General features: G+C 38.8%; 1 protein-coding gene across 1 annotated transcript; it reads right to left on the reverse strand.

Moving 5' to 3' along the window:
- Positions 1-11,836: 11,836 nt before the first annotated feature.
- Positions 11,837-14,607, reverse strand: LOC147860440 (tubulin alpha chain-like; the record flags this gene model as incomplete). The annotated part of the gene is made up of 4 exons (XM_087324105.1): positions 11,837-12,219; positions 12,326-12,834; positions 13,507-13,706; positions 14,403-14,607. Coding segments are annotated over 4 exons (1,245 nt in total), but the record flags the coding sequence as incomplete, so codon positions are not given.
- Between the last annotated feature and the right edge of the window lie 8,628 nt (positions 14,608-23,235).

Genomic DNA, 23,235 nt, shown 5'->3' on the forward strand with positions numbered 1-23,235 from the left:
CTAATAACCAATAAAATTCTAGGAGATGTGTTTTGTTGGTGGGACTATTAACAATTACACACACAATTACACAAATAGCTGCCCGCTGATAATTATATTAGAGAGGTAATTCGCATACAACTACCCCGCATATGAATTGTGAGCTTTAAATGATAAGAGGAGAAAAAGAGTAGGAAAAAAGATGAGTATCCATTACGTATCCCATAGGAGAAATCAGAAGCAAAAGCTGCTGGGTTTGGATGGAATACACAACCTAAATTGATGGCTATCAAGTTTAACCCGAGACATCAATGGTGACAGTGACTGTGAGCAGACCATTCTTTTTCAGGAGGAACAGCATTGTTTGATGAGATATTCACCAATTCGAAGGAAATTTTAGAGGCCAATGGAGCATTTCTTCTATCTAATCATCCAAGTTTAGTTGTCTTTGAAAATTCGAGAAAACAATTCTCAATCCATGTCAGACACGAGACGGGATTAAATTAAATTTCATGATCTACATATAAATTCCATGACACACTACACAAGATTTACACAAAAGCCTGGCATTTTCATATTCAAAATGCATAATTTTGCTCCTGTTACATAATCCATTATCCATTACAGCCTGGTCCTCTTTAGATGTATATTGAGTTCACATTAGACCAAGTAAAAGGTCTTCATGACCAATAATGGCCTTTCTCTTGAAGAATTAACGTAATTTAGATCCCAAAACATGCAACACTCCTGTTTTGTTATGCATAAACACATTTTCACATTGGAGACAACATTGATGTGGACAAGCTCCCATGCCGGGACATGGTCACAGCCACACACACACACACACACACACAGAATATAAGTAAACTTTGAAAGAAGTAATATAATAAGGGAAATGTGAAAAATAGAACTTGTTACAACACGGATGGAAGGTTTATAAAGTGTCTTTTAGAAATTAATAAGGTGTCTATGTATTTAAAGGGCATGAACATTAGAATATATTGAAACAATTAAGAGCTTGTCTCTTGGGTTTCTCACACTTTTGCCGTTGGGTTTGTGACCAAAAGATCAATCTCCAACAATCTTGACTTTTTTTTCACCAACTTGTGCAGTGAACTTGCTGTAGTGTTCCCAATCATCATTGATCAAATTGGGTCTTCAATTGACCTGATGGGATACTCAATGAAGGACTTAGTACAGATCAATTCAATTGATCTCCAGTTATATTTTGGCTGCTATTACTGTTCTAAGCATAAAAGAAAACATAATACAACTTCAGAATATAAAGCACAGATCATAATGGTTACAAAATGCATGGATAAGACTTTATACACCATTTAGACAGTTAGTTGAGTTTCAGTGGTATATACCATTTCCGTGGTTCTGATGGAAAATCAGGAGAATACACTCTCATATCTGAATTATGATGGCTTTTCCCAGCTCTTCAAGCACTCGCATAGAGTTTCTTCGAAAGAATTAGGGTTTGACATTGGAGAAGAATATGGTACAAAAGAAAAAGACGCAGATGATGATGATGATGATGATGATGGTAGTGGTGGCGACGAGGAAGAAAACACAGCCGCCATGCCATGGAGGAGGTAAGTTTTGTTTGTTTCTGGTGACTACTTTCAAGACGCAAATAATAGGAGAGAATAGAATAGAGATTTCTGAGGGAGAAACTGTAAAATGGTTTTCGGTGAAGAAGAAGAAGAAGAAGAAGAGAGGAGTGATATATAAGAGTTATTCTGAGAGAGAAACCAAAGTTTTGCTTGATAGTTTTGCTTTAATTCATTGTAGCAGGAGAAGGAAGGCGCAATGGAGTGAGTCTCAAAGTTTTCAGTTCAGAGAAGGGGATGGCGTTGGGTGTCTCAGAAACCCTAACTAATTATAATTAGGTTTATTAAATTAATTAGGACGCGCCTGCCAGAAGCAAATGCCCAACCTTCTCTTCTGCTCTGTTTGTGTTCTGTCTGTCTCTCTCTGCCCAAATGAGAAAAGAAAGGAAAACACACAGAAAGAAAGGTTTCCATTTCCATCAATAAATTATGGGCAGCCATTTCATTTCATTTCATTTGTCCCACATACACGTAGAATGGGGGCAGGCACGAAGAAGAAGGAGAAGCCCACAATAATATGTATATGTAATGGACACACAAACTTTTGGCCTAAATGTCACAATACATGTAGAAATGGGCAGACATATGCCCATCCCATTTAATGTCCCACATACAAATGGCATCTATCCCATATGTCCCACATACAATGGCATATGGCCACGAACCCTATAAATAGGGACTAGGGGTCCACTTGTGCTACACATACAAAAATCATGGCTAAGAACAAAGTGCTCTTAGCTATGAAAAAGGCCATGGCTTGCATTGAGCAAGATGTGGCTTATTGCCTCTTACTCCTCTCCGTCCTCTCCGCCTTCAGAAAAGTGGAGCAAGAAAGAAGGGAAGAAAGGAGTAAGAATAAGGCCAAAATATGGCCTCTCCCATAAATCGGGAGTGGCCATAACTGGTATAACGCCCATCAGGTGTCCAGGGGACACCACCCCCCCCAAAACCCAAAACCCAAGGAGGAGTAAAAATATGGCCCTTGCCATAAATCGAGAATGTTCATTGGACCCCCCCCACACTCAAATCAATCCATTGTCCTTGTCATGCATTCCCTATATATCGGGTTGTTTCAACCAAGCCTAACCCACCATGTCATTTATGTTGAATTGCTCCACAAATCCAAACATACTTACATGAAATTTATTTCACTATGACCCAATTCATCATAATTTGACCTAAAAACATGAAGATAAACACTACGATTATTAGAACGGTTGTAACGAGGCGACAATCCTCCCCGATGAATATACCTTCCAATTCCACAATCTCTTTGATTCCCCTCATTCAAATTCTTGGCACAATCCTTCGTCTCACAAAGAAGGGTGGAACAAGGGCCCCAAAAACTTCCCCCAACCACGACAAACAAAAGTTATTGGGCTTGGATGGAATACAACAAATTCTGGCTCAAGTGGTGTAAACTCGGGGACATTGATTGTGAGCACACCATTCTCCATGGTTGTGACCCACACACTCACTTAATAATATGTGATTAAAATTAGTCACGGGGACTCCACTATATATAAGAAGGTTGTATCACGTGCCTTTATGACATAATTTATAAACTCCTTATACGTATGTTTTTTCTTCTATTCTAGTGACCCTTTTGTTGGAAAAAGATTAATAAAAATACCCCTTATTAATAATATATTTTTTGATAACCACCCATTTTAAATACCCTTACATATAAAATATACGTGCACACATAGTTTCCAATCCTAAAACGGATCAATGACCATCTTTACAATTGATGACTCACAAAATTATGAATGAACATTAAACATCATATGCAAATTCCTAACAATTTTGCATTGATGAATCTTGAATACGCTATCTTCTATAAATTCTGCTCTAACCAAATGAAAAATATCACGCTTCGTGTAGATCGTTTCTAAATTTTAAATGACGTCATCCTTTTTGACAACTACATTGAAATACACATCATACAACGACTAGGCATCATCACATTCTGGCCTCTACTCGCTTATATTCAAATAGGCTAGATAGGTGCACGACGAGCGTAAGAAAGAAAGGCATTGTTCATATGTTCCCTCGAGCGAATGCGCATTAGCGGGATCGTCGTGATCGATGATTACTTCAAATACATGATGTTATCCCTTCCCTAATCCACGCATGTATTTATTGCGCAACATTACCAAGTACTCTTGATCGATGATTACTTCAAATACATGATGTTATCCCTTCCCTAATCCACGCATGTATTGATTGCGCAACATTACCAAGTACTCACCAAGTACTCTGTCATCGTTGTACTCTGATTCTCAAGAAGAGGAACCTAATCTTAATCAATCCTACTAGGGATCGAACCTAGAATCTCTTGTTTCGTAAACCAACGCCTTGTCCATTGGGCCATAGGATCTTAGGTTTTCTGTTGGTTTTACTTCCATAAAGGATCAAGATTAACATGCAATACACCTTTGAGGAGGATTTTGTGCCAAATAAACCATTCCATTTCTTTTCCCTAAACATCATCATCCTCACAAATGATGAATGAATGCATCCAGCCAAAACAATGGATACAAGAGTTGATTCACATTTTCTAGATGGTTGAGACGAATGCGCATTATGACTCCATGATTCTTAATCGTCGTGTTCTTGACGTCGTACACTAAGATCACGATTCTAAACCGATCCTACTAGGGGTCGAACCTAGAATCTTTGGTTTCAAAGACCAACACCTCATCCACTAGACCATAGAATGTTCGACCTATGATTAAATAGAAGATACCGCATATGAATGTATACGATCTCATATTTCTCATCATATTTCTTAAGCATCGTATTTTTCATAGTATCTATTGTCTCTTATCTTACCACTATATTCCTAGCCACATTACATAGATGAGCTTAAATGGGTTTATCGGATAAAGGTATGCGGTGTGACGTATGTAATCCATAGAAAAGCATTCATGACCATACAAATGACCTTAAAGAAGAGTTTTTGTCTCAAACTATCAATCTCTAATGTCTAGATACCGTTCTCATTTAGTCATGCCACCTGCTAGATTCTTCCACTAGTAATTAATTCTACATGACTAACCAAATGAAAAGTATTGGTAGCCTTCGTGCACACATAGTTTCCAATCCAAGAAGGGATCAATGACCATCTTTACAATTGATGACTCGCAAAATTATAAATGAACATTAAACATCATATGCAAATTCCTAGAAATCCTTCATCAAGTGCCACATAGATTAAAAACATAATGTGTAGGATGCCTATGTTGAATTCGGGTTCTATGAGGCTCACACGGAGGGTATGTGCTCGGGTAATGCTATGCTCTTCGGATGATGTGGTGTTTTGGAGTTGTTTTTCTTGTTTCCTTTACACATATTGTTTTCCTTTTGACACTCAAGTTGGCCTGTAAGATATGAGTTGTATATTATCCTATGTACATTGCCTTAACTAATGGAAGTAGGTTTTTTTTGGAAAAAAGAAAAACAATGTGTAAAGTATAAAGTAATGCACGCACAATTAGGAACATTACCCAAAAACACCAGACGTATAACATATATAAGCCACATATAAGTTTTATATTTAGTTTATTGAGACATATGGAGAATATAGAGTGATAAAAAACAATGTAATTTACAAAAAAACAATCTTGAACTTGATATATATATCTCTAAGAGCACACAAGGAACAATCTAAAATGCATATCAATAATGAAATTACTAACAATTTAACATTATGTTTGGTTTCATGGATAAACTTATATGAAGCCATAACATTATTTTTTCTCAAACACATTGATCAAACAAATGGCAACCTATTTTATATTTCCATTTGAAATGTAAGACATCATCTATTTATATATTTTTACCCAAATCAAAATCAAAATGAAATAAAATAAATTATTTTGTTATTGCATTGTCTACTTAAAAAACTTATTACAATAAAGGTTACTCTCATAAAGACCAACTATATAAAAAGAAAACCCTAAAAAGTTCATTTTAGGATATAAATTTCATGTCGTTTCCATCTTCAATGTTGGACCTGTATTATAACATGTAACACCGAAGGAAATAAATCTTAATATACATGGAAGTAAAAAATATCTTAAATGAATCAGAAAAATATATTTGAAATATCGTAGGTTTATATTTGGTTTCTACTCTTTTCTCCTTTTCTTGTTAAAATAAAAAGCATAAACATTAAGTTACTTTAATATATATTATATATTATATATGTACATACATGTATGCAAGTATATAATTCCAAACAACTTATATATACATCCCTGGATTTCATTTCTAAAAGAAAATCGTTGAAAACTTTACAATCACTTTCGTTTAACATATACTTATCACATTTTGCATTATATGTGAGGCATTGGAATCATGTGATTTGTACAGAGGGACATGGAAATATCTCCATGCCTCCATCATTACAGAAACCCTTAATTGCAATTTGGCATTGGAATCATGTGATTTATACAGACTCCATGCCTCCATCATTACATTACACAACGCGTAACATAAATTGATTGAAATCATCCACGGTAAATAGAAATGGACAAAACATATTCCAATGACAGCATGACATGAATCAGTTGGTAGCTTCCAGAGTAAAAACATATAAAGAGACAAATCAGAGGTGAATTAGGAATATATTGTTCAAAATTGGATTCAAACAAGGCCTAATTACACAGCCTTCATATTGAGGCTTCTCTCCCTTTGTATACATAATTAACACAAAAAAATGGATCAAAAAATACCATTGGTTTTCATCGTTATTTAGGGCAATACCATCAGTTTTGCGTGTTATTTAATTTAATGCTAGTTTTACTAGCAAACACTTAGGCTTAAACATGAATCAAATAATGATCCATCGGGAGCATATCGTCTGGTTCCAGTAATTTATTATACAACGTTATTGTTATTATTATTCAATTTTCTTAGCCTCTCCGATCCGCAAGGTGCGCCAGTCTTAATTTGTTCCTGCTATTATTTTGCAGTTAAAATTAGTGAAAACGAATAAAATAACACTCACACAAACTTCACTAGATTGAACATATTTCGAACACTTAGAAAGCTGAGTTTATTTACCATGCACACACACCCAGAGCCAAATCAGCAGCAATAAAAGTATCCATTCCTGTGACAAGTCATCACAGTTCCCCAACCAGCCTGCTTCTACATCTTTACCCCCCTCTATGCTCTCAGATACTGAACCTATTTTGGTTCACCTACACATATGGTTTACATTTCAGTTATGAAAAGGAATCGAAATCCCACTAAATTCTTGCATATCTAGCTAAAATTTGCCAAACATTGAGCCAAAATCCACCAAATTCTTTGCAAATCTAACTATATATAATGTTCAAGAAAACTGTCATAAACTTGAGCCACTATTGCCTTCAAAAGAAGTGCATTGCATGATGATTCCTTGATTGCCTTAAGTACTCTCTGCCCACAAAGAGAGAGAGAGAGAGAGAGAGAGAGAGAGAGAGAGAGAGAGAATATAAGTAAACTTTGAAAGAAGTAATATAGAAAGGGAAATGTGAAAAATAGAAGGATGGACGGTTTATAAAGTGTCTTTTAGAAACTAATAAGGTGTCTTATGTATTTAAAGTGCATGAACATTAGAATATATTGAAACAATTAAGAGCTTGTCTCTTGGGTTTCTCACACTTTTGCCGTTGGGTTTGTGACCAAAAGATCAATCTCCAACAATCTCGACTTTTTTTTCACCAACTTGTGCAGTGAACTTGTTGTAGTGTTCCCAATCATCATTGATCAAATTGGGTCTTCAATTGACCTGATGGGATACTGCTCAATGAAGGACTTAGTACAGATCAATTCAATTGATCTCCAGTTATATTTTGGCTGCCATTACTGTTCTAAGCATAAAAGAAAACATAATACAACTTCAGAATATAAAGCACGGATCGGAATGGTAACAAAATGAGTGAATATATAACTGCATAATATAAAGCACAGATCATAATGGTTACAAAATGCATGGATAAGACTTTATACACCATTTAGACAGTTAGTTGAGTTTCAGTGGTATATACCATTTCCGTGGTTCTGATGGAAAATCAGGAGAATACACTCTCATATCTGAATTATGATGGCTTTTCCCAGCTCTTCAAGCACTTGCAAAGAGCTTCTTCGAAAGAATCAGGGTTTGACATTGGCGAAGAAGCAGATGATGATGATGATGATGATGATGATGGTAGTGGTGGTGACTAGGAAGAAAACACAGCCGCCATGCCATGGAGGAGGTCGAGAAGCCACATCCTGCACAGTCAAGAAGCAAAAATAGGAGAGAATAGAATAGAGATTTCTGAGGGAGAAACCCTAAAATGGTGTAAAATTAATTATATAGGAACCCTAATTAATTAGGTTTATTAAAAACTGTAAATTATATATGTATAGGACGCGCCTGCCAGAAGCAAATGCCCAACCTTCTCTTCTGCTCTTCTGCTCTGCTCTGTTTGTGTTCTGTATACATACAGACAAACTTTGGGCCCACACCATGAGAAGAAGAAGAATATGGGCAGGCATCCCATCCCATTTCATTTCATTTGTCCCACATACAAAGGCCACAAATTATACAATACAGACAAGTAGAAGAAGAAGAAACGAATGATTTATGTATATATGTAATGGACACACAAATTTTGGGCTCAGATGTCACAATATGTACATGTAAAAATAAATGGGCAGACATATGGCCATCCCATTTTATGTCCCACATACAAATGGCATTCATCCCATATGTCCCACATACAATGGCATATGGCCACGAACCCTATAAATAGGGACTAGGGGCCCACTTGTGCTGCTCACATACCAAAATCATGGCTAAGAATAAAGTGTTCTTAGCAATGAAAAAAGCCATGGCTTGCATTGAGCAAGATGTGGCTTGTTGCCTCTTGCTCCTCTACTCCCTCTCCGCCTCTAGAAAACTAGAGGAAGAAAGAAAGGAGAGAGAAAGGAGGAGTAAGAATAAGGCCGCTCCCATAAACGGGAGTGGCCATATATGATATAACGCCCATCAGGTGTCCAGGGGACACCACCCCCCCTTAATACACCCATCCAAATCCTCAATCCATCCAAAAACCCCTCTAATACGTGCATGGAAATCACATGATTCCTCAAATCAATCCATGCTCCTTGTCATGCATTCCCAATGTCTCTAGATATAACTGTTTCTTGTCTTTGTCCACGTCTCTCATGACTTTAGCACATGGAAAGCCCAAACTAATTCATCTTCCGCACGGATTCACGAACCGCATGTTCCACATCCTTTGCAATTTGTGAGAACCTCATTGATCTTGCAAATTGTGAGGACCTCGTTGATCTTCCCGTGTTTACGATAGCTTTGCACAAAAATGATGCGATCTTCAATGGTTTCAATGGTTGTTTCAACCAAGCCTAACCCACCATGTCATCTATGTTTAATAGCTCTTCAGTTCCAAACATACTTACATGAATATTATTTCATAATGATCCCATTCATCATAATTTGACCTCCAGTCAATGCTATTGGTCGAAGAAAATCACGTCCGAACGAGGAGCAATGTATTAGAAGGACACATGCTCTATTCAAATTCGGATGGAGGAAGGGGACACTACCATGGAAGAAGAGGTTGTTTCGGCCAAGGTCGAAACAACCAAGGACAACCCCCTGAACAAAACTTATATTACCGACAAGATGTCGCAAACACGTGATAACATCATTAGCACATGTTTTGTGATCATGTTATGAACCATGGTTTGTAGTATGTCATGAGAAAATGTTTCAAGCTTGGTTTGTGATGCCAATATTAGCATATGTCTGTGATCATGTTAATTAATCATGGTTAGTGGGTGATGATGATGGTGATGGTGAGGAGTGGGAAGATACATATTGGGACATTTGTTTAAACCGAGTATAGAGATTGCTTTACAACTACAATGGGTTGCAAGGATTTCTTTTGTTTAATGTGGTTGGAGGAGGATTGGGGTTAGGTCTCAGTTCATTATTGTGAAAATGCATGTTGGTCGATTGCAGCAAGAAATCGAAGCTTTTATTCGCCATTTAACCTCTATCTCAGGTTTTAAATGAATATTTCTAAGCTAACCGGAGAATTCATGTTTAAGGGTTGTTTTCAATGAAGGTTAAATTTATGTTAAATGATGCATTTTGGGGGCCTAGGGTTTATACATGTCCATGAAATGCTAAGGTTTGGGCAATCAGGGTTTAGGGATTAGGATCATTGTAAGAAGGATAATTCATGGAGAGATCATAATATAATTCGCAGAATCCTAAGTGATTATGTAATTTGGGCTTATTAATCCAAATGTTAGGTCTCTACGTCGTAGTAGAGCATTACAACATTGGGTTATCAATACACTCCCTTATAGAACACATGGAGATCACCGTCCTACTCGACAATGAGGCCATTTACAACATCTATCGTCACTCCCTAGGAATTAAGTGCGCAAACCTACACCAACCTCAATAGCCTCATGTCTCAAACCATATCATCCATCACAATTTCGCTACGTTTCAATAGTGCCTTGATAGTGAGGCCATCTACAACATCAATAGAGATGAGGCATCTACGTATACTTTTAAATGCTTACGTATACACGTACGAATTACATGTAGATGTACTGGTACATCATATAATGTAGGTCAAAGAAAAAATGTCTTTGATAATGAGTGCCATGAAGCTCGAATGTGATTTATGAGTTTGGATGTATTGACGGATGAGGAAAATTATCAAAAACATTTGCATGAGTATAACAGACATATTGACAAAAAGGGAAGAATATGGGAAGTTACTCAACAATTTTCCCAAACACAAGAAAAAGCACATGCATGTGAGAAATTTTGGACAAACCTTAAGGGGAAACATGTTGAGAGTTAAGGTGATTAAATCTTTATAATATATATATACACCCTTTTGTTCATGACAAGAGATTCACAAAAGCTTATGAAGACATTGGAAGAATTTTGTACACATACTAAGTTGAGGGTCGATAACTCTAAAAGAAGCTCATGTTTGTGAAGAGCCCAAAATAAGGATAATCCTTATACTATATAATATTGAGCCACTTTATAGAAAACTTTAAATACCTTGGCCTTGAAATTCATTCAAATCATAGATGGAATAAATGTGTTACTTGGCACGCTTCGAGGTGGGAAGAGAGCATGCATCTCTTTAGAAATAGCTTTTTTGAAACTTTAGTGACATTAGTGCTTCTCTTGGGCAGTCACACCCATAACTTATAACTAGTTTCTTATTACAAAATTTCTGTAAGTTGAGAAATAAATGTCATAAACCCTCATTGAAACGTGATCACCTTCCATTCATATAATAGACAAGGAAAGGGGTGTTGAGTACATGTTAAAGGTTCAAGAAAGTCCTTCACATCAACTTCTTAGAGTCGCATAGGAAGTGAGCCAAACGATTTAAAAGACACACAAAAGCAATTTTTTGTGTTATGATTGGATACAATATTTGAAAAAAACTGACTAGTCAATTGTGTGTTGCATTCCAATGACAAAATCATTTCCATCTCCATACACAAAAGTCACATTTACATGTGTAAGCATGTCCCCTAGTTCTCAAATTATACCATTGCTTCCTCTTGGAATGAGTGGCATTGTAATTTGTGGGATGAGGCATAATGGGGCAATGGTCATGCAACTTTCAATAACATGGGGTTCGTTTTTACTACATTTTCAACCCTAGGTTTATCCATACATGTCGTTTTTTACATTCAAATTTGAACAATTATTGAGCGACCAATTTCTAGAACATACATCAAAATGTATTTGTTAGTTCCATGAGTTATATTTGATCCCCAAGGACAATGATGAATTTGCATATCTTCAGATCAGTTGTAACTTTTTGCTTCCACTAAAAAAGATTAAAAGATTATGTGAAAGATAAGGAGCATAATTAATCAAAAATCTTTGGGTGATATGATAAAGAAGTTCCCTACATGTTGCACACCAATTCGGTTCACGGGTTATCATGTGGGAAAGGTAATTTAAGTGAGACAGGCCGACAAAATTGTTGCCGATCATATTATAATGTGAATAGGACGTAGATGGAAATGCAGACATATAGAGAAAGGCTTCAACAAGGGTAAGTGTGAACTCATGAATGCGTGGAGTTCATGAAGAAACATTTGAAAAACCTTTATTTCAATGAATGAACGGGCCAAGAGATGGTAGAGAGAGAGAGAGAGAGAGAGAGAGAGAGAGAAGAGAGTAAAATTTGCATCTTCAAGCTAGGATAAGAAAAATGTAACAAAAATGAAGAGTTACAGGTTATAATCGTCATTGTCTTCGTAGTCATCATCGTCAGTAGGATTTGAGTCTTCACCGACTTCGGCATAGTCACGCTCGAGGGACGCAAGGTCCTCTCGAGCCTCTGAGAACTCGCCTTCCTCCATACCTTCACCCATGTACCAATGCACGAACGCGCGCTTAGCAAACATGAGGTCAAACTTGTGGTCTATCCGCGAGAACACCTCGGCAACCGCCGTGTTGTTGCTCACCATGCAAACCGCACGTTGCACCTTGGCAACATCACCTCCTGGAACGACTGTGGGTGCTTGGTAATTGATGCCACATTTGAACCCCGTGGGGCACCTAGTAAAACACGAACAGTTTAGCATTTGCTCTAGTTCTTTAACGACAAATATGTGGCGATGAAAACAAATTAGCATTGTAGGTCGAGCTCGATCCAAGACATTACCAGTCGACGAACTGAACCGTCCGCTTTGATTTCACATTTACAATAGCCACGTTCACATCTTTGGGCACGACATCACCTCGGTACATGAGGCAACAAGCCATGTACTTTCCATGGCGTGGGTCACACTTGGCCATCATCGATGCAGGCTCGAAGACAGCATTCGTGATCTCCGCCACGGACAACTGCTCGTGGTACGCCTTCTCGGCCGACACGAGGGGCGCATACGAGCACAACATGAAGTGTATCCTAGGGTAAGGTACCAAGTTGGTCTGGAACTCGAGCACGTCCACGTTCAAGGCACCGTCGAAGCGTAGGGAAGTTGTGATGGATGAGATGGTTTGGGACACAAGGCGGTTGAGGTTGGTGTACGTCGGGCGCTCAATTCCTAGGGAGCGACGGCATATGTCATAGATGGCCTCATTGTCTAGGAGCACGGTGACATCAGTATGTTCTAGAAGGGAGTGTGTCGATAACACACTATTGTAAGGCTCCACTACGGCCGTAGAGACCTGACATTTGGATTAATAAAGCCCAAATTACGTAGTTGCTAGGATGTGGTCGAGATATACTATGATCTTTCCGACAAATTACCCATGATCCTAATCCCTAAACCCTTGGTTTGCCTAAACCTTAGCATTTCATGGACATGTATAAACCAACCTTAGAACCCCAAAAAATGCATCATTTTAGCATTACACCCTTCATTGAAAACAACCCTTCAAAAAAACGAAAGACCCCCTCCCCCCCCTCCCCCAAAGTGCATCATTTTAGCATTACACCCTTCATTGAAAAACAACCCTTCAAAAAAAAAAGAATGGATTCTCTTTGGCTAGCTTAGAAAATCTTCATTTTTGAAAACCTGAGGTGAGGGATAGATGGTGAAGCCGAGCTTCGATTTCTTGCCGTAATCGACCGAAAGGCGTTCCAGCAATAATGAACCGAGGCCTGACCCCGTGCCTCCTCCGACCGCGTTAAACCAACCTTAGAACCCCAAAAAATGCATCATTTTAGCATTACACCCTTCATTGAAAACAACCCTTCAAAAAAACGAAAGACCCCCTCCCCCCCCCTCCCCCAAAGTGCATCATTTTAGCATTACACCCTTCATTGAAAAACAACCCTTCAAAAAAAAAAGAATGGATTCTCTTTGGCTAGCTTAGAAAATCTTCATTTTTGAAAACCTGAGGTGAGGGATAGATGGTGAAGCCGAGCTTCGATTTCTTGCCGTAATCGACCGAAAGGCGTTCCAGCAATAATGAACCGAGGCCTGACCCCGTGCCTCCTCCGACCGCGTTAAACACGAGAAATCCTTGCAGCCCATTGCAGTTGTCGGCCAATCTCCGCACTCGGTCCAAACAAATGTCCAATATATCTCTTCCCACTGCTCACCATCACCATCACCCACTAACCATGGTTAATTTTCATGATCTCAAACATTTGCTACTATTGGCATCACAAACCAGACTTGGAACATTTGCACCTCACATCAATACTACTACTAAGCATGGTTCATAACATGATCACAAACATATGCTATAATTGACATTACCAACAACAATCCCCAATATTTGCTACTGTGACATTACTAGTAACAATGGTTCATTGCATGGTCACAAACATTTTCAATTGATATAGTTAAGTGTTCACTACATGATCACAGACATATACTACTGACACCCTCACATCATTTGTGGCTGTGGTATTTCATGATCACCATCGATGCCATGGTTGCCAACATTTTCTACTGACATTGACACTACCCATTAGGATTCATAACTACATGATTGCGAACCATTTGGTAATGGCATTACTAATGTTAACCATGGTTAATTACATCATTGTGTAATGACATTGACACTACCCATTAGGATTCATTACATGATCACGATTCACCATTTGGTAATAGCGTCACTAATATTAACCATGGTTAATTATATATTTAAAACTTCAATGCAGCCAACTTGATTGCTATATAATTTCATCATCATTAACATATATATATATATATATGTATATATATATATATATATATATATATATATATATATATATATATATATATATTATATGTGGTCACCTGTATAATGGCCCCTAGCAAAGTTGTTGGCGGCATCTTCTTTCCCCGATATGAGTTGCTCGGGATGGAATAATTGTCTGTATCTACCCGTCCGGATCTCATCGATCACTGTCGGTTCCAAATCCAACATGATTGCCCGTGGCACATGCTTTCCCGCCCCCGTCTCGCTGAAGAATGTGTTGAACGCATCATCCCCACCACCAATAGTACGTGGTCACTGTCCCACAATGCACCTCCATTTGCCATTAACACAACACATTTGTGTGACATGACAAAGTACTAGGAGCCAAGGTCATCCGGGCAATATCGAGGATCTAGTTATGCGTTCTTAGACCTTATGCACAACACTTTGGTACTCTAGTTGTACATCCACACGTATATATATGTATAATATGTATGTACCACACAAGAATTTGAAGAGGATAGGAAGGATTTAATAGAGACTTTGTGGCTGGGATTGGCATAAATTCAATAACCCACCAACAAATTTAGTAGATGATAAGCCATGGATCGGAATGAAGTTAGTGACAAACAAGGTAGTAGCTTTAAGTGCTTGGAAAATGGAGTTTTACGACAAGGAATTAATTAAACACGCCATCATCGAACCTTATTCAGAATAGAAAGGCATTACTATCAAATCTCTCAATATTTACTAAGACAGTGTCATTATTTTGCTCAACTAGAGGCATCTATACCTCTGCTTTCAAGGGTTTTAAAGGCAAATTTGACAACAATGCAAAACTGGTCAAATGACTGTAAAGTCGGATTTTCTTTCGTATTTCTACGGAACAATCTGTGTTGTAGAGAAACTCAATGATTGTATTCCAAAACTATGTCAAGAAGAAAAACCTATAAATATTCGACAAGGAAACATCACAAGTCACTAGGGACTAAATTTAAAACTAACCGACAAATGCTTAATATACAACCAACATTGTAACTCATGTAGGTTAAAGGTCAATCAAATGCACATGCTCAATAATTATATAGCATGGGGTCTAATTAGGGAAATAATTAGTGACTTAATTACTACGATTCCCAAACCTCGGCAATAATCCATCTGGTTTGATACCGTGCTCGAGACAGAAAAGCTCCCAGCACGAGTTCCCGACCTGCATGCCTGCTTGACCGATGTGTATGCTAACCACCTCTCTCATGGTTGACAATTGCTTGTAAAATGAGTGATTTTATAAACTTATTTCAAACTATTAAAACAAAAAAAATTGGGGATTTCTCAAAATTATAATTATATGATATGCTGTTGTTGATCCTCGGGTCCGAATCACAGAAGAATGTCGAATGGAGATTGATTGAATCCGACGAGATGTTTTATAACCCCATGAAATCTTCTACAACCTTTGTGTTATCAAAAGTATAGGCCTTCAACTGCATGTATGTGATTAGAATGATTAGATTCTCCCGCCCTCTCTTTTAAAACGAATTGATCGAGTACATAAATCCTTTCAATTTCTCTTAAAAACATTTGGCACCGAAAGAGTAATTAAGGCGTGATTAGCAGGAGGAGCATAATTAGAAGGCGCTTAAAAAAGCAGAGCAGATTGTGATTGCAGAAAGCTAAGTATTAAGCTCTTGTTGGAGCCTGACGAGCTTTTTTTCTGTGCAGGAAGATCTTTTCTCTGTACTTTCGACCAAATCAAAATCACAGATAACGACGAACGACGTTTCATGCCAATCAACGCGCTCTTTTGGTACAAAACAGAAAGAAAGAAGCAAAACAGAGAGGGCTGCCCTTTTCACACTACTTCTTTATGTCCGGACAAGCCTCCACACCACATCTTTATGTCCGGACAAAATCTCGGATTGAAAATATATCCTTCATTCAACTTGGTCTCGGTTTCGGTGTTCTCGAGTCTTCGGACTCGTCTCTGGCCTCGCCCTTCCCATACAAGATTTCATGTCCCCCCCCCCCCCCCTAAACATTACTGCCATGTGGTACGGAAAATGTATCTTCAGTCTCGGAGATCGCCCCACACCCCGTTCCCACTTCGAGTTTTCGAATTCTTGGATCTGTCGAAATGATCATAATCCGCTTTCCCATCGTTTTTTTCACACCTTTTCTGTCCAGACAAATTGTTAAAAATAATTACGTTGTGGCATGAAAGAAGTGTATGTGTGCAAATGGAATGCATGTGTCATTGATTTCCCTAATTCATGTACCATATCCTCTTTTGATGAATGTCCCTTACTATAGGCAAATAGATCTTTCTTACTGATTTGTCTGATGATGGGGGTTAAGTAGGTAGGTCGAATTCAATTTCTATCTACAAAAGGGAATGGGAGGAGTTGGCCCTAGAGTGTCCACTTTATCGGAGAACTTAACCAACATGAAGGACTCTTGAAATTTGTCTTAAAACCATTACAAATTGTGTGCATTATTTGCTTTTAAGACTAACGAAAGAAAGCACACGGTTAGCCTATTGCCAATAAAGGGATGTAACAAACATGTAAAGAAGCACAAAATGCACAACTGCTTCTAGGATATATCAATTTGACCTTATCGATTAATTGTGGGATGAAAGATGGAGCTTTTGCCATATCACTCTACAAGGCGGATACCTTGTTTGTTAGATAATTGCCCGAAGTCATGGATGATTGATAATTTTTATTAAAGAAAACCTGAATGAGAGAAAAAGGAGCGTTTGTAAATCAACCACATTGGAGATGCACGATTCACCAATAACTCTATGGCACTAACTTAAATTGGATGAGATGCAACTAGTTGGGCATCATCTTCATGATCATGACATCACTCCTCAAACTCCAACTTTCATACCATCATTGATGCTGAAATTTACTAGGCCACATTCTCCTAATGTGCAAAAGATCAATGATAGCTCAATCCCAATATGCATGAAGTTGAATGGCCATCAAGTTGTTCTCACAATTCCATTGATTTTGGAGCTTTCTTTGTGCAATGCTTCTCTCACCTCCTCACAAGAATGTGAATAAAAACTACAATTTCACTTACATCCAACAATGCAATGTGATACAGATGGTGACCCATGTTGACACTCTTGCAAGCCTCTTCTCCAAATGAACCAAGCGCACTTTATTTCTCTTCAATGTCAAACTCCCTAGCCACCCAAGTCTAGCAAATGATTAGTCATGCAAATGAATTGCACAAGCATCAAAACCTTAAATCAAGCATTTGGGTTGTGAATATGAGTGTAACAAAAAGAAGGTAAGATCCCCTATAACAAAGTTATTGAATGATGACATTATTTGCTGATGATGAAGCACCCCAATAGGGAAATGAAAAAGAGGGTAGAAATTATATTTATTTGGCATGATTTTCACCACAGAAAGAATACATGAGCTAGTACTTAGGGGTGGATGCCCTAAGAATAGCGTATGTATAATAAACGCTTACTAAACATTGTCACTTTACAACATTTTGTGTAAATGTGTTGGTTATTTTCAATATTTTGAAAAAAAAATGTATTTCTTATACCTAAAATGTGTAAATTCATGTATCTTTTCTTAGTCACGAAACAAGGGGAAACAATCTCTATTCTAGGTAGTGAGGCATTGATTAAAGTAGTTCAACGGGTATCAAGCTATAAAAAAAATGAGGTAAATCATTCATACATAAGAGCATTCAAGGTATCATTTTCATGATCATGGTATAACTAAGAGTAAACACTATTTAGGGTTTTGTTAAGTCTAGAACGTTTAGGATTTCTAGCAACATGATGATCTTTTGAGATGTAAGGAAGTCAATGTCCAATATGCGTGCACAATGTTATGGCTAGAGGTTGTCCTAATTAGAACGTTACTTCTGTTGCTTCTTGCCAATGAGACCAACGATCTTGAAGAATGTGGGGATTCACAATCATGTGGATTAAGCTCACAACATTTGTGATGAGGTATAGGCCATATTTTATGACCCATTAAGGTATTTCTAGGTTCTTTATTATTGACACCATAACACATACCCCAAATTTGGATTCAAAGGTCAACGATTTATTGTATGGTAAATTTACTCTATGTATCCCCCATTAAAGTTGGGTTCAATTTGAAACTATTATCTAGATGGGACCTTCTATTCGAGCCCCCAAACTTAGTTTCAATTTGAATCTATTTACTAAGATGAGACCTTTTGTTTTACATTTAATTGATGCAAAAATGGTGTGTATGATATTTAAAAAACTAAAAAGGCAATCAACATCGTAAAGGTAAGTGTGTGTTGTTTGATTTTTCGAACCATTATCAACTATAATGTTGTTTGATCAATCATTTATGGAAATCATGGTGGTACAGGATAAAGTCTTGTTTCTCGTGGACCAAATAAATCCATTAGACCCAATATTCTTATTTTTGTTTGTCGAGACCCATACTAATACTACTAGGATTATTTATTTATTTATTATTATTCAACAATGTGATGCAATATGAGGAGCAGGAGCAGGAGCACGGTGAGGAGCGCGCACGTTGGCTAGTTGTGCGCCGTTGTTCAAGATCTCGCACAGCGGCTATCGCAGGAGGGAGTTTTGGCCGCTCGTCAGTGGTTGTTCTGCTCAGCGGTGTTGTCAAGGTTGCAGGGAGGGTGTTGAACGCAATAGATTCCTTTCTCCTAAAGCGCGTCAAGGTCACAGGAAGCATTGGAGTGTTTGTTGGCTGCACAGAGCGCCGTGAATGAACCAAATCGATGCTGAGTTTCCCTACCCCTACAGTGTTAGGTACGTTTTTTATTAGGGTGTAAGGATAAGATTAGAGCATTAGAGGGCAAGGGAGCCAAAGGGCAGCGGGCTACAAAAGAACATGGTGGCAAGGGAGCCATCTAAGGGTAGTAAAGCAGATTCCATATCATCGATTAAAGTACGAGCGGCAAGGGTGCCGCCCGTCCGGTGGGTGGAGTCCAGGTATGCATTACAAAGGATGGTTAATGGTCGGGAGAAGCAACAGGTTGGGAATTTGAAACACAGGGAAGCAAGTGACGCATGGAAAGACGTAGGGAAACATATTAATGGAGGAGTTGGTAGGATATGTAAGGAATTGGTGAATCAGACAGATACGAGGGGATGGATGGAAGAGATGATTAGGGCTCCTTCCAACAGTATGGTTGCAACCTTCTTCACAGTTGATGGCAATGAGGATTCACAAGTGTGGGGAGAATCGGATGTTTGGAAAGGAGATGCCCGGAAGCAAGAAGCTGGGGGAGATCATTCCAACCTTGCATTATGGCAAAAGGACGAAGAGGGAGTAGAAGAGGGGCAGCGGGAACCGCAAGGAGGATCGCCTCAAGGGTTGCCTATGGTGGAGAGTGAGGCCACAGAATACACGTTACAAGTGGAAAATCATTTGCAAGAATGTGGTTAGGCACATAATGCATGCATGAGAGGAGATCATGATAAGGATTTGAAAATGGTGGAGACTTCTAATGTATTGGATGTTTTTTTGTCTGACGAAGAAAGTACAATCCTAAATGTCGAGATCAAAAGATTAAAGAAATGTTCGTTCATTTGTAAGCTACTTGGTGGTAAGCCCAGTAGAGGTATGGTCCGTGATATGCTACAGGTAGCCTTAATGGATAAGGTCCCACATATAAAGAATGTGGATAATATGGGACGAAATTTCTTTCGCATTGAACAGATCGAAGGGAATGATGTATCGCAAATTATCAATATGAAATGTGTAGAACTCAAATATGGAAGAGCTCTGTTGTTGGAGTGGCATGCTAATTTCAATGTTATGGATGAGGCTAAGAAAATTGGTAATCCCATGGTGATATCTATGGTATTCCCTAATCTGCCTCGACACTTATATCCTTTGATGCAAAATATTGGGGAGAAGATTGGCACAATTTGTCCTTCAAAGGCAACCATGGTAGACAAAATCCGAGACTCCCCTAAGATTAGGGTGCTTGTGCAAAGTTTGTCCACACTTCCCTCTCTAATTAGAGTGCATGATGTGGAGGCAAGATTGATAGATGTGGAAGTGGAATATGAGGGTTTACCTGGCCAATGTTTCTATTGTAAAAGAAAGGGGCACATTGCCAAGGAATGTCCAAGGAAGATTAATAGAAATGTAAGGGGGGAGAAGGTTACGGGGCCATTAGATAAGCAAGAGACTATAAGAGCAACAAGATTGAGTACCCTCAATGGGGCTGAGAAGGCGAACACTAGTGCAAATGGCTGGACTCGTGTTTTGGGACTCAAAAATGGCTTGCAACGAGAAGTAAACACGGATATGCCTCATGTAGATTTGAGAAATCGTTTTGAAGTGTTGCAAGAAGAGGAGGACCTAGCACAGGATTCAAGGAAAACTATTATTGAAGAGGTGGTAGCATGTACACCCGAGGTCATGTTAAAAAGTGCAACACTTAGACAAGAATCTACCATGAGCTCCCCTTCCTCCATTGGCAAAAGTGGAAGTATGGGATTGAGAGCAATGAAAGACTGGTTACGTAATGGGAGGTGTCAAGAAAGCTCATCCATCACTCCCGAAATTCAGAAGTTGCAAGCGTTGGGACAAGGAAGTAAGGAGGTAGATGTTAGAGTTCCAATCAAATTTGTTAGGTCAAAAATATTGGAAGGGGACATGCTGGACAAGGGATATAGGTTTAGTCAACAGGCTCTCACAAGACTGATTGATTTGTCACATGGGGAAGCTCTAGGGCTAAGGGTTTATGTAGTTGTTGTTGAACGAAACAAGTTGTCGGCTATAGGCTTCTCTTTTGATCTAACAGACCTAGAGGTTACAACCAGTAACATGCCACGGATCTCCAACTTTATAGAAGTCAAGGCGCACAAATATTTTCACAGCCTGCCTATAACCTGGAATGGAGATAATTAGATGTTGATGTGGCTGAATGCTGGAATGATATGTGGGAATTTTGATAATTCTTGCATTAAAAAACAGATTTTACTATGCCTAGAGGAGACGGTAGACTCCCTCGATGAGGTGTTGCACTTCCATGAGGAGGAAATGGCAGAAGCTATGAGGCAAGATGTTGTTTTAGGATGGGAGAGGATCAAGGCGGGAGGTTGGGCATGGGCTCGTAGGGAGAGACTATGTCCGGCTTGGGAGACTTCACAATTGATCTCATGAAATTAATCACGTGGAACATACAAGGTCTAGGTGGTAGCAAATGTATGTTGGAGAGGAAGAACCTTCGCCAAGAGTTCAAATCCCCTAGCTTTAGGGGGATCCCAGACATTTTGCTCTTGCAAGAGCACCATTTGAGTGCGAACTGCGGGGGATTGGCATACTTTTTGGTCCCCAACGTAGGGTGAGCATGGTAGAAAAGGGGGTGTTTGTACATCTATCAAGAATAATCCAGATATTATTGTTGTGGGCCAAGGCACCATCGTGGAGGGACGTGCCATCTATGTGACTGTTAGATGGCAACAACGCATCATTGGAATAATAAATGTGTACACGCCCAATTCGATAGTGATGCGGGCCCTTTTTTGTAGGCAATTGGCCGATGGCAGATGCATGGATCCTCACAGGGGATTTTAACATGACTATGCACACAAAGGACAAGGTGGGGGGCATGCATACGGTGGTGCAGGGGTCAGATTTAGTTGCATGGGATTTGTTGATGGGCAGAATGGGAGTGAAAGATGCTTGGTATGTACTAAAAAAGCCTCGGAGCTCGCTATGCTTCTCAAGAGCAAGCTGCAATATAAATTGCTATTGTATGTCTCGCATAGACAGAATATACATAAGCTCGGAACTGGAAAAATATGGCAGCAATGTTGAAATCATCACAGGTTCAACTTACTCTTATCACATGCCGGTTACGATTACGTTGGTCAATCAGAGGTGGAAAAAAAGGGACTGCAATTTGAGGATTAGTAGTAAACTTTTTGAGGATGTGGAGGTGGGAAGTAAGATAAGGAGTATATGGGAAAATAATCTAGTTGGTTGTGGTGCATTGGATAAGCTTGGAGGAAAGATTATTGAAACTTCAAATTATTTGCATGAAGAGACTAAAAATAGAATTGTGAGGTCTAAGGAAAGAGAGGTGAGATTAAGAAGATCGATAGCGGTTGCCCAAAGAATGCTTCAGAAAAATCCCAAGTGCCAATGGTTGAGATCAGGTCTGGAGGTTGCTAAAGAAACACTACAACGGTTGATTGTGTCAAGAAATAAGATGGTATTCAAGAGTTCAGCAGCTTGGTGGAGCAGGAATGGGGACAAGGTGAACCAACAATTTTTTAAGTTTAAAAAACCGAGCACAAATGGTAACTTCAATCTAAAACTGATTAAGGACGATGGTTCACTGTCAGAAGATGTATCAGAGATCATGGAGGCAATCACATCTCACTATAGTGGGATACTCTCAAATAGTTTTAGTCTCCCAGACCAACCTTCACTGGCAGAATTTGTACTTTAGGGAATGCAACCAAGAATTTTAGAGGTTGCACAAGTTAAGTTGTAAGGGCCACTCTTAGAAGAGGAGGTGTCAAACGCTCTGGCAAGTATATGTAGTACGTCTTGTCTAGGCGTCGATGGATTATCAAAAGAAAAATTTTGAAACTTTTTGGGAAGTAATTAAGGTTGACTTGGTTGTTGGACTAAATGAGGCATGGGATGTTGGGTACCGTCCTGAGCATTTTAAAGAGGGACTAATATTTCTAATTCCTAAGGTAAAGGGTATAGTAACGGATGTGAGGCAATGGAGACCAATTACATTGCTCAACACAATCTATAAGATTTTTGCTAATATTATGGCGAAGAGGGTCAAACCCCACCTGCATGCGATAATTAAAGTTGGACAAACAGGATTCATGGAAAATAGATGTATAATTGATAATGTGTTGACCTTTTGGGAGGCGATTGCCCTGGCAAAGAAAACCAATCA

The sequence above is a fragment of the Azolla caroliniana genome, unplaced genomic scaffold, assembly GCF_043228905.1.
Source record: "Azolla caroliniana isolate FFs.n. ecotype wild unplaced genomic scaffold, voAzoCaro1.0.p SCAF_9, whole genome shotgun sequence".
In the NCBI taxonomy this organism is placed as follows: domain Eukaryota; kingdom Viridiplantae; phylum Streptophyta; class Polypodiopsida; order Salviniales; family Salviniaceae; genus Azolla; species Azolla caroliniana.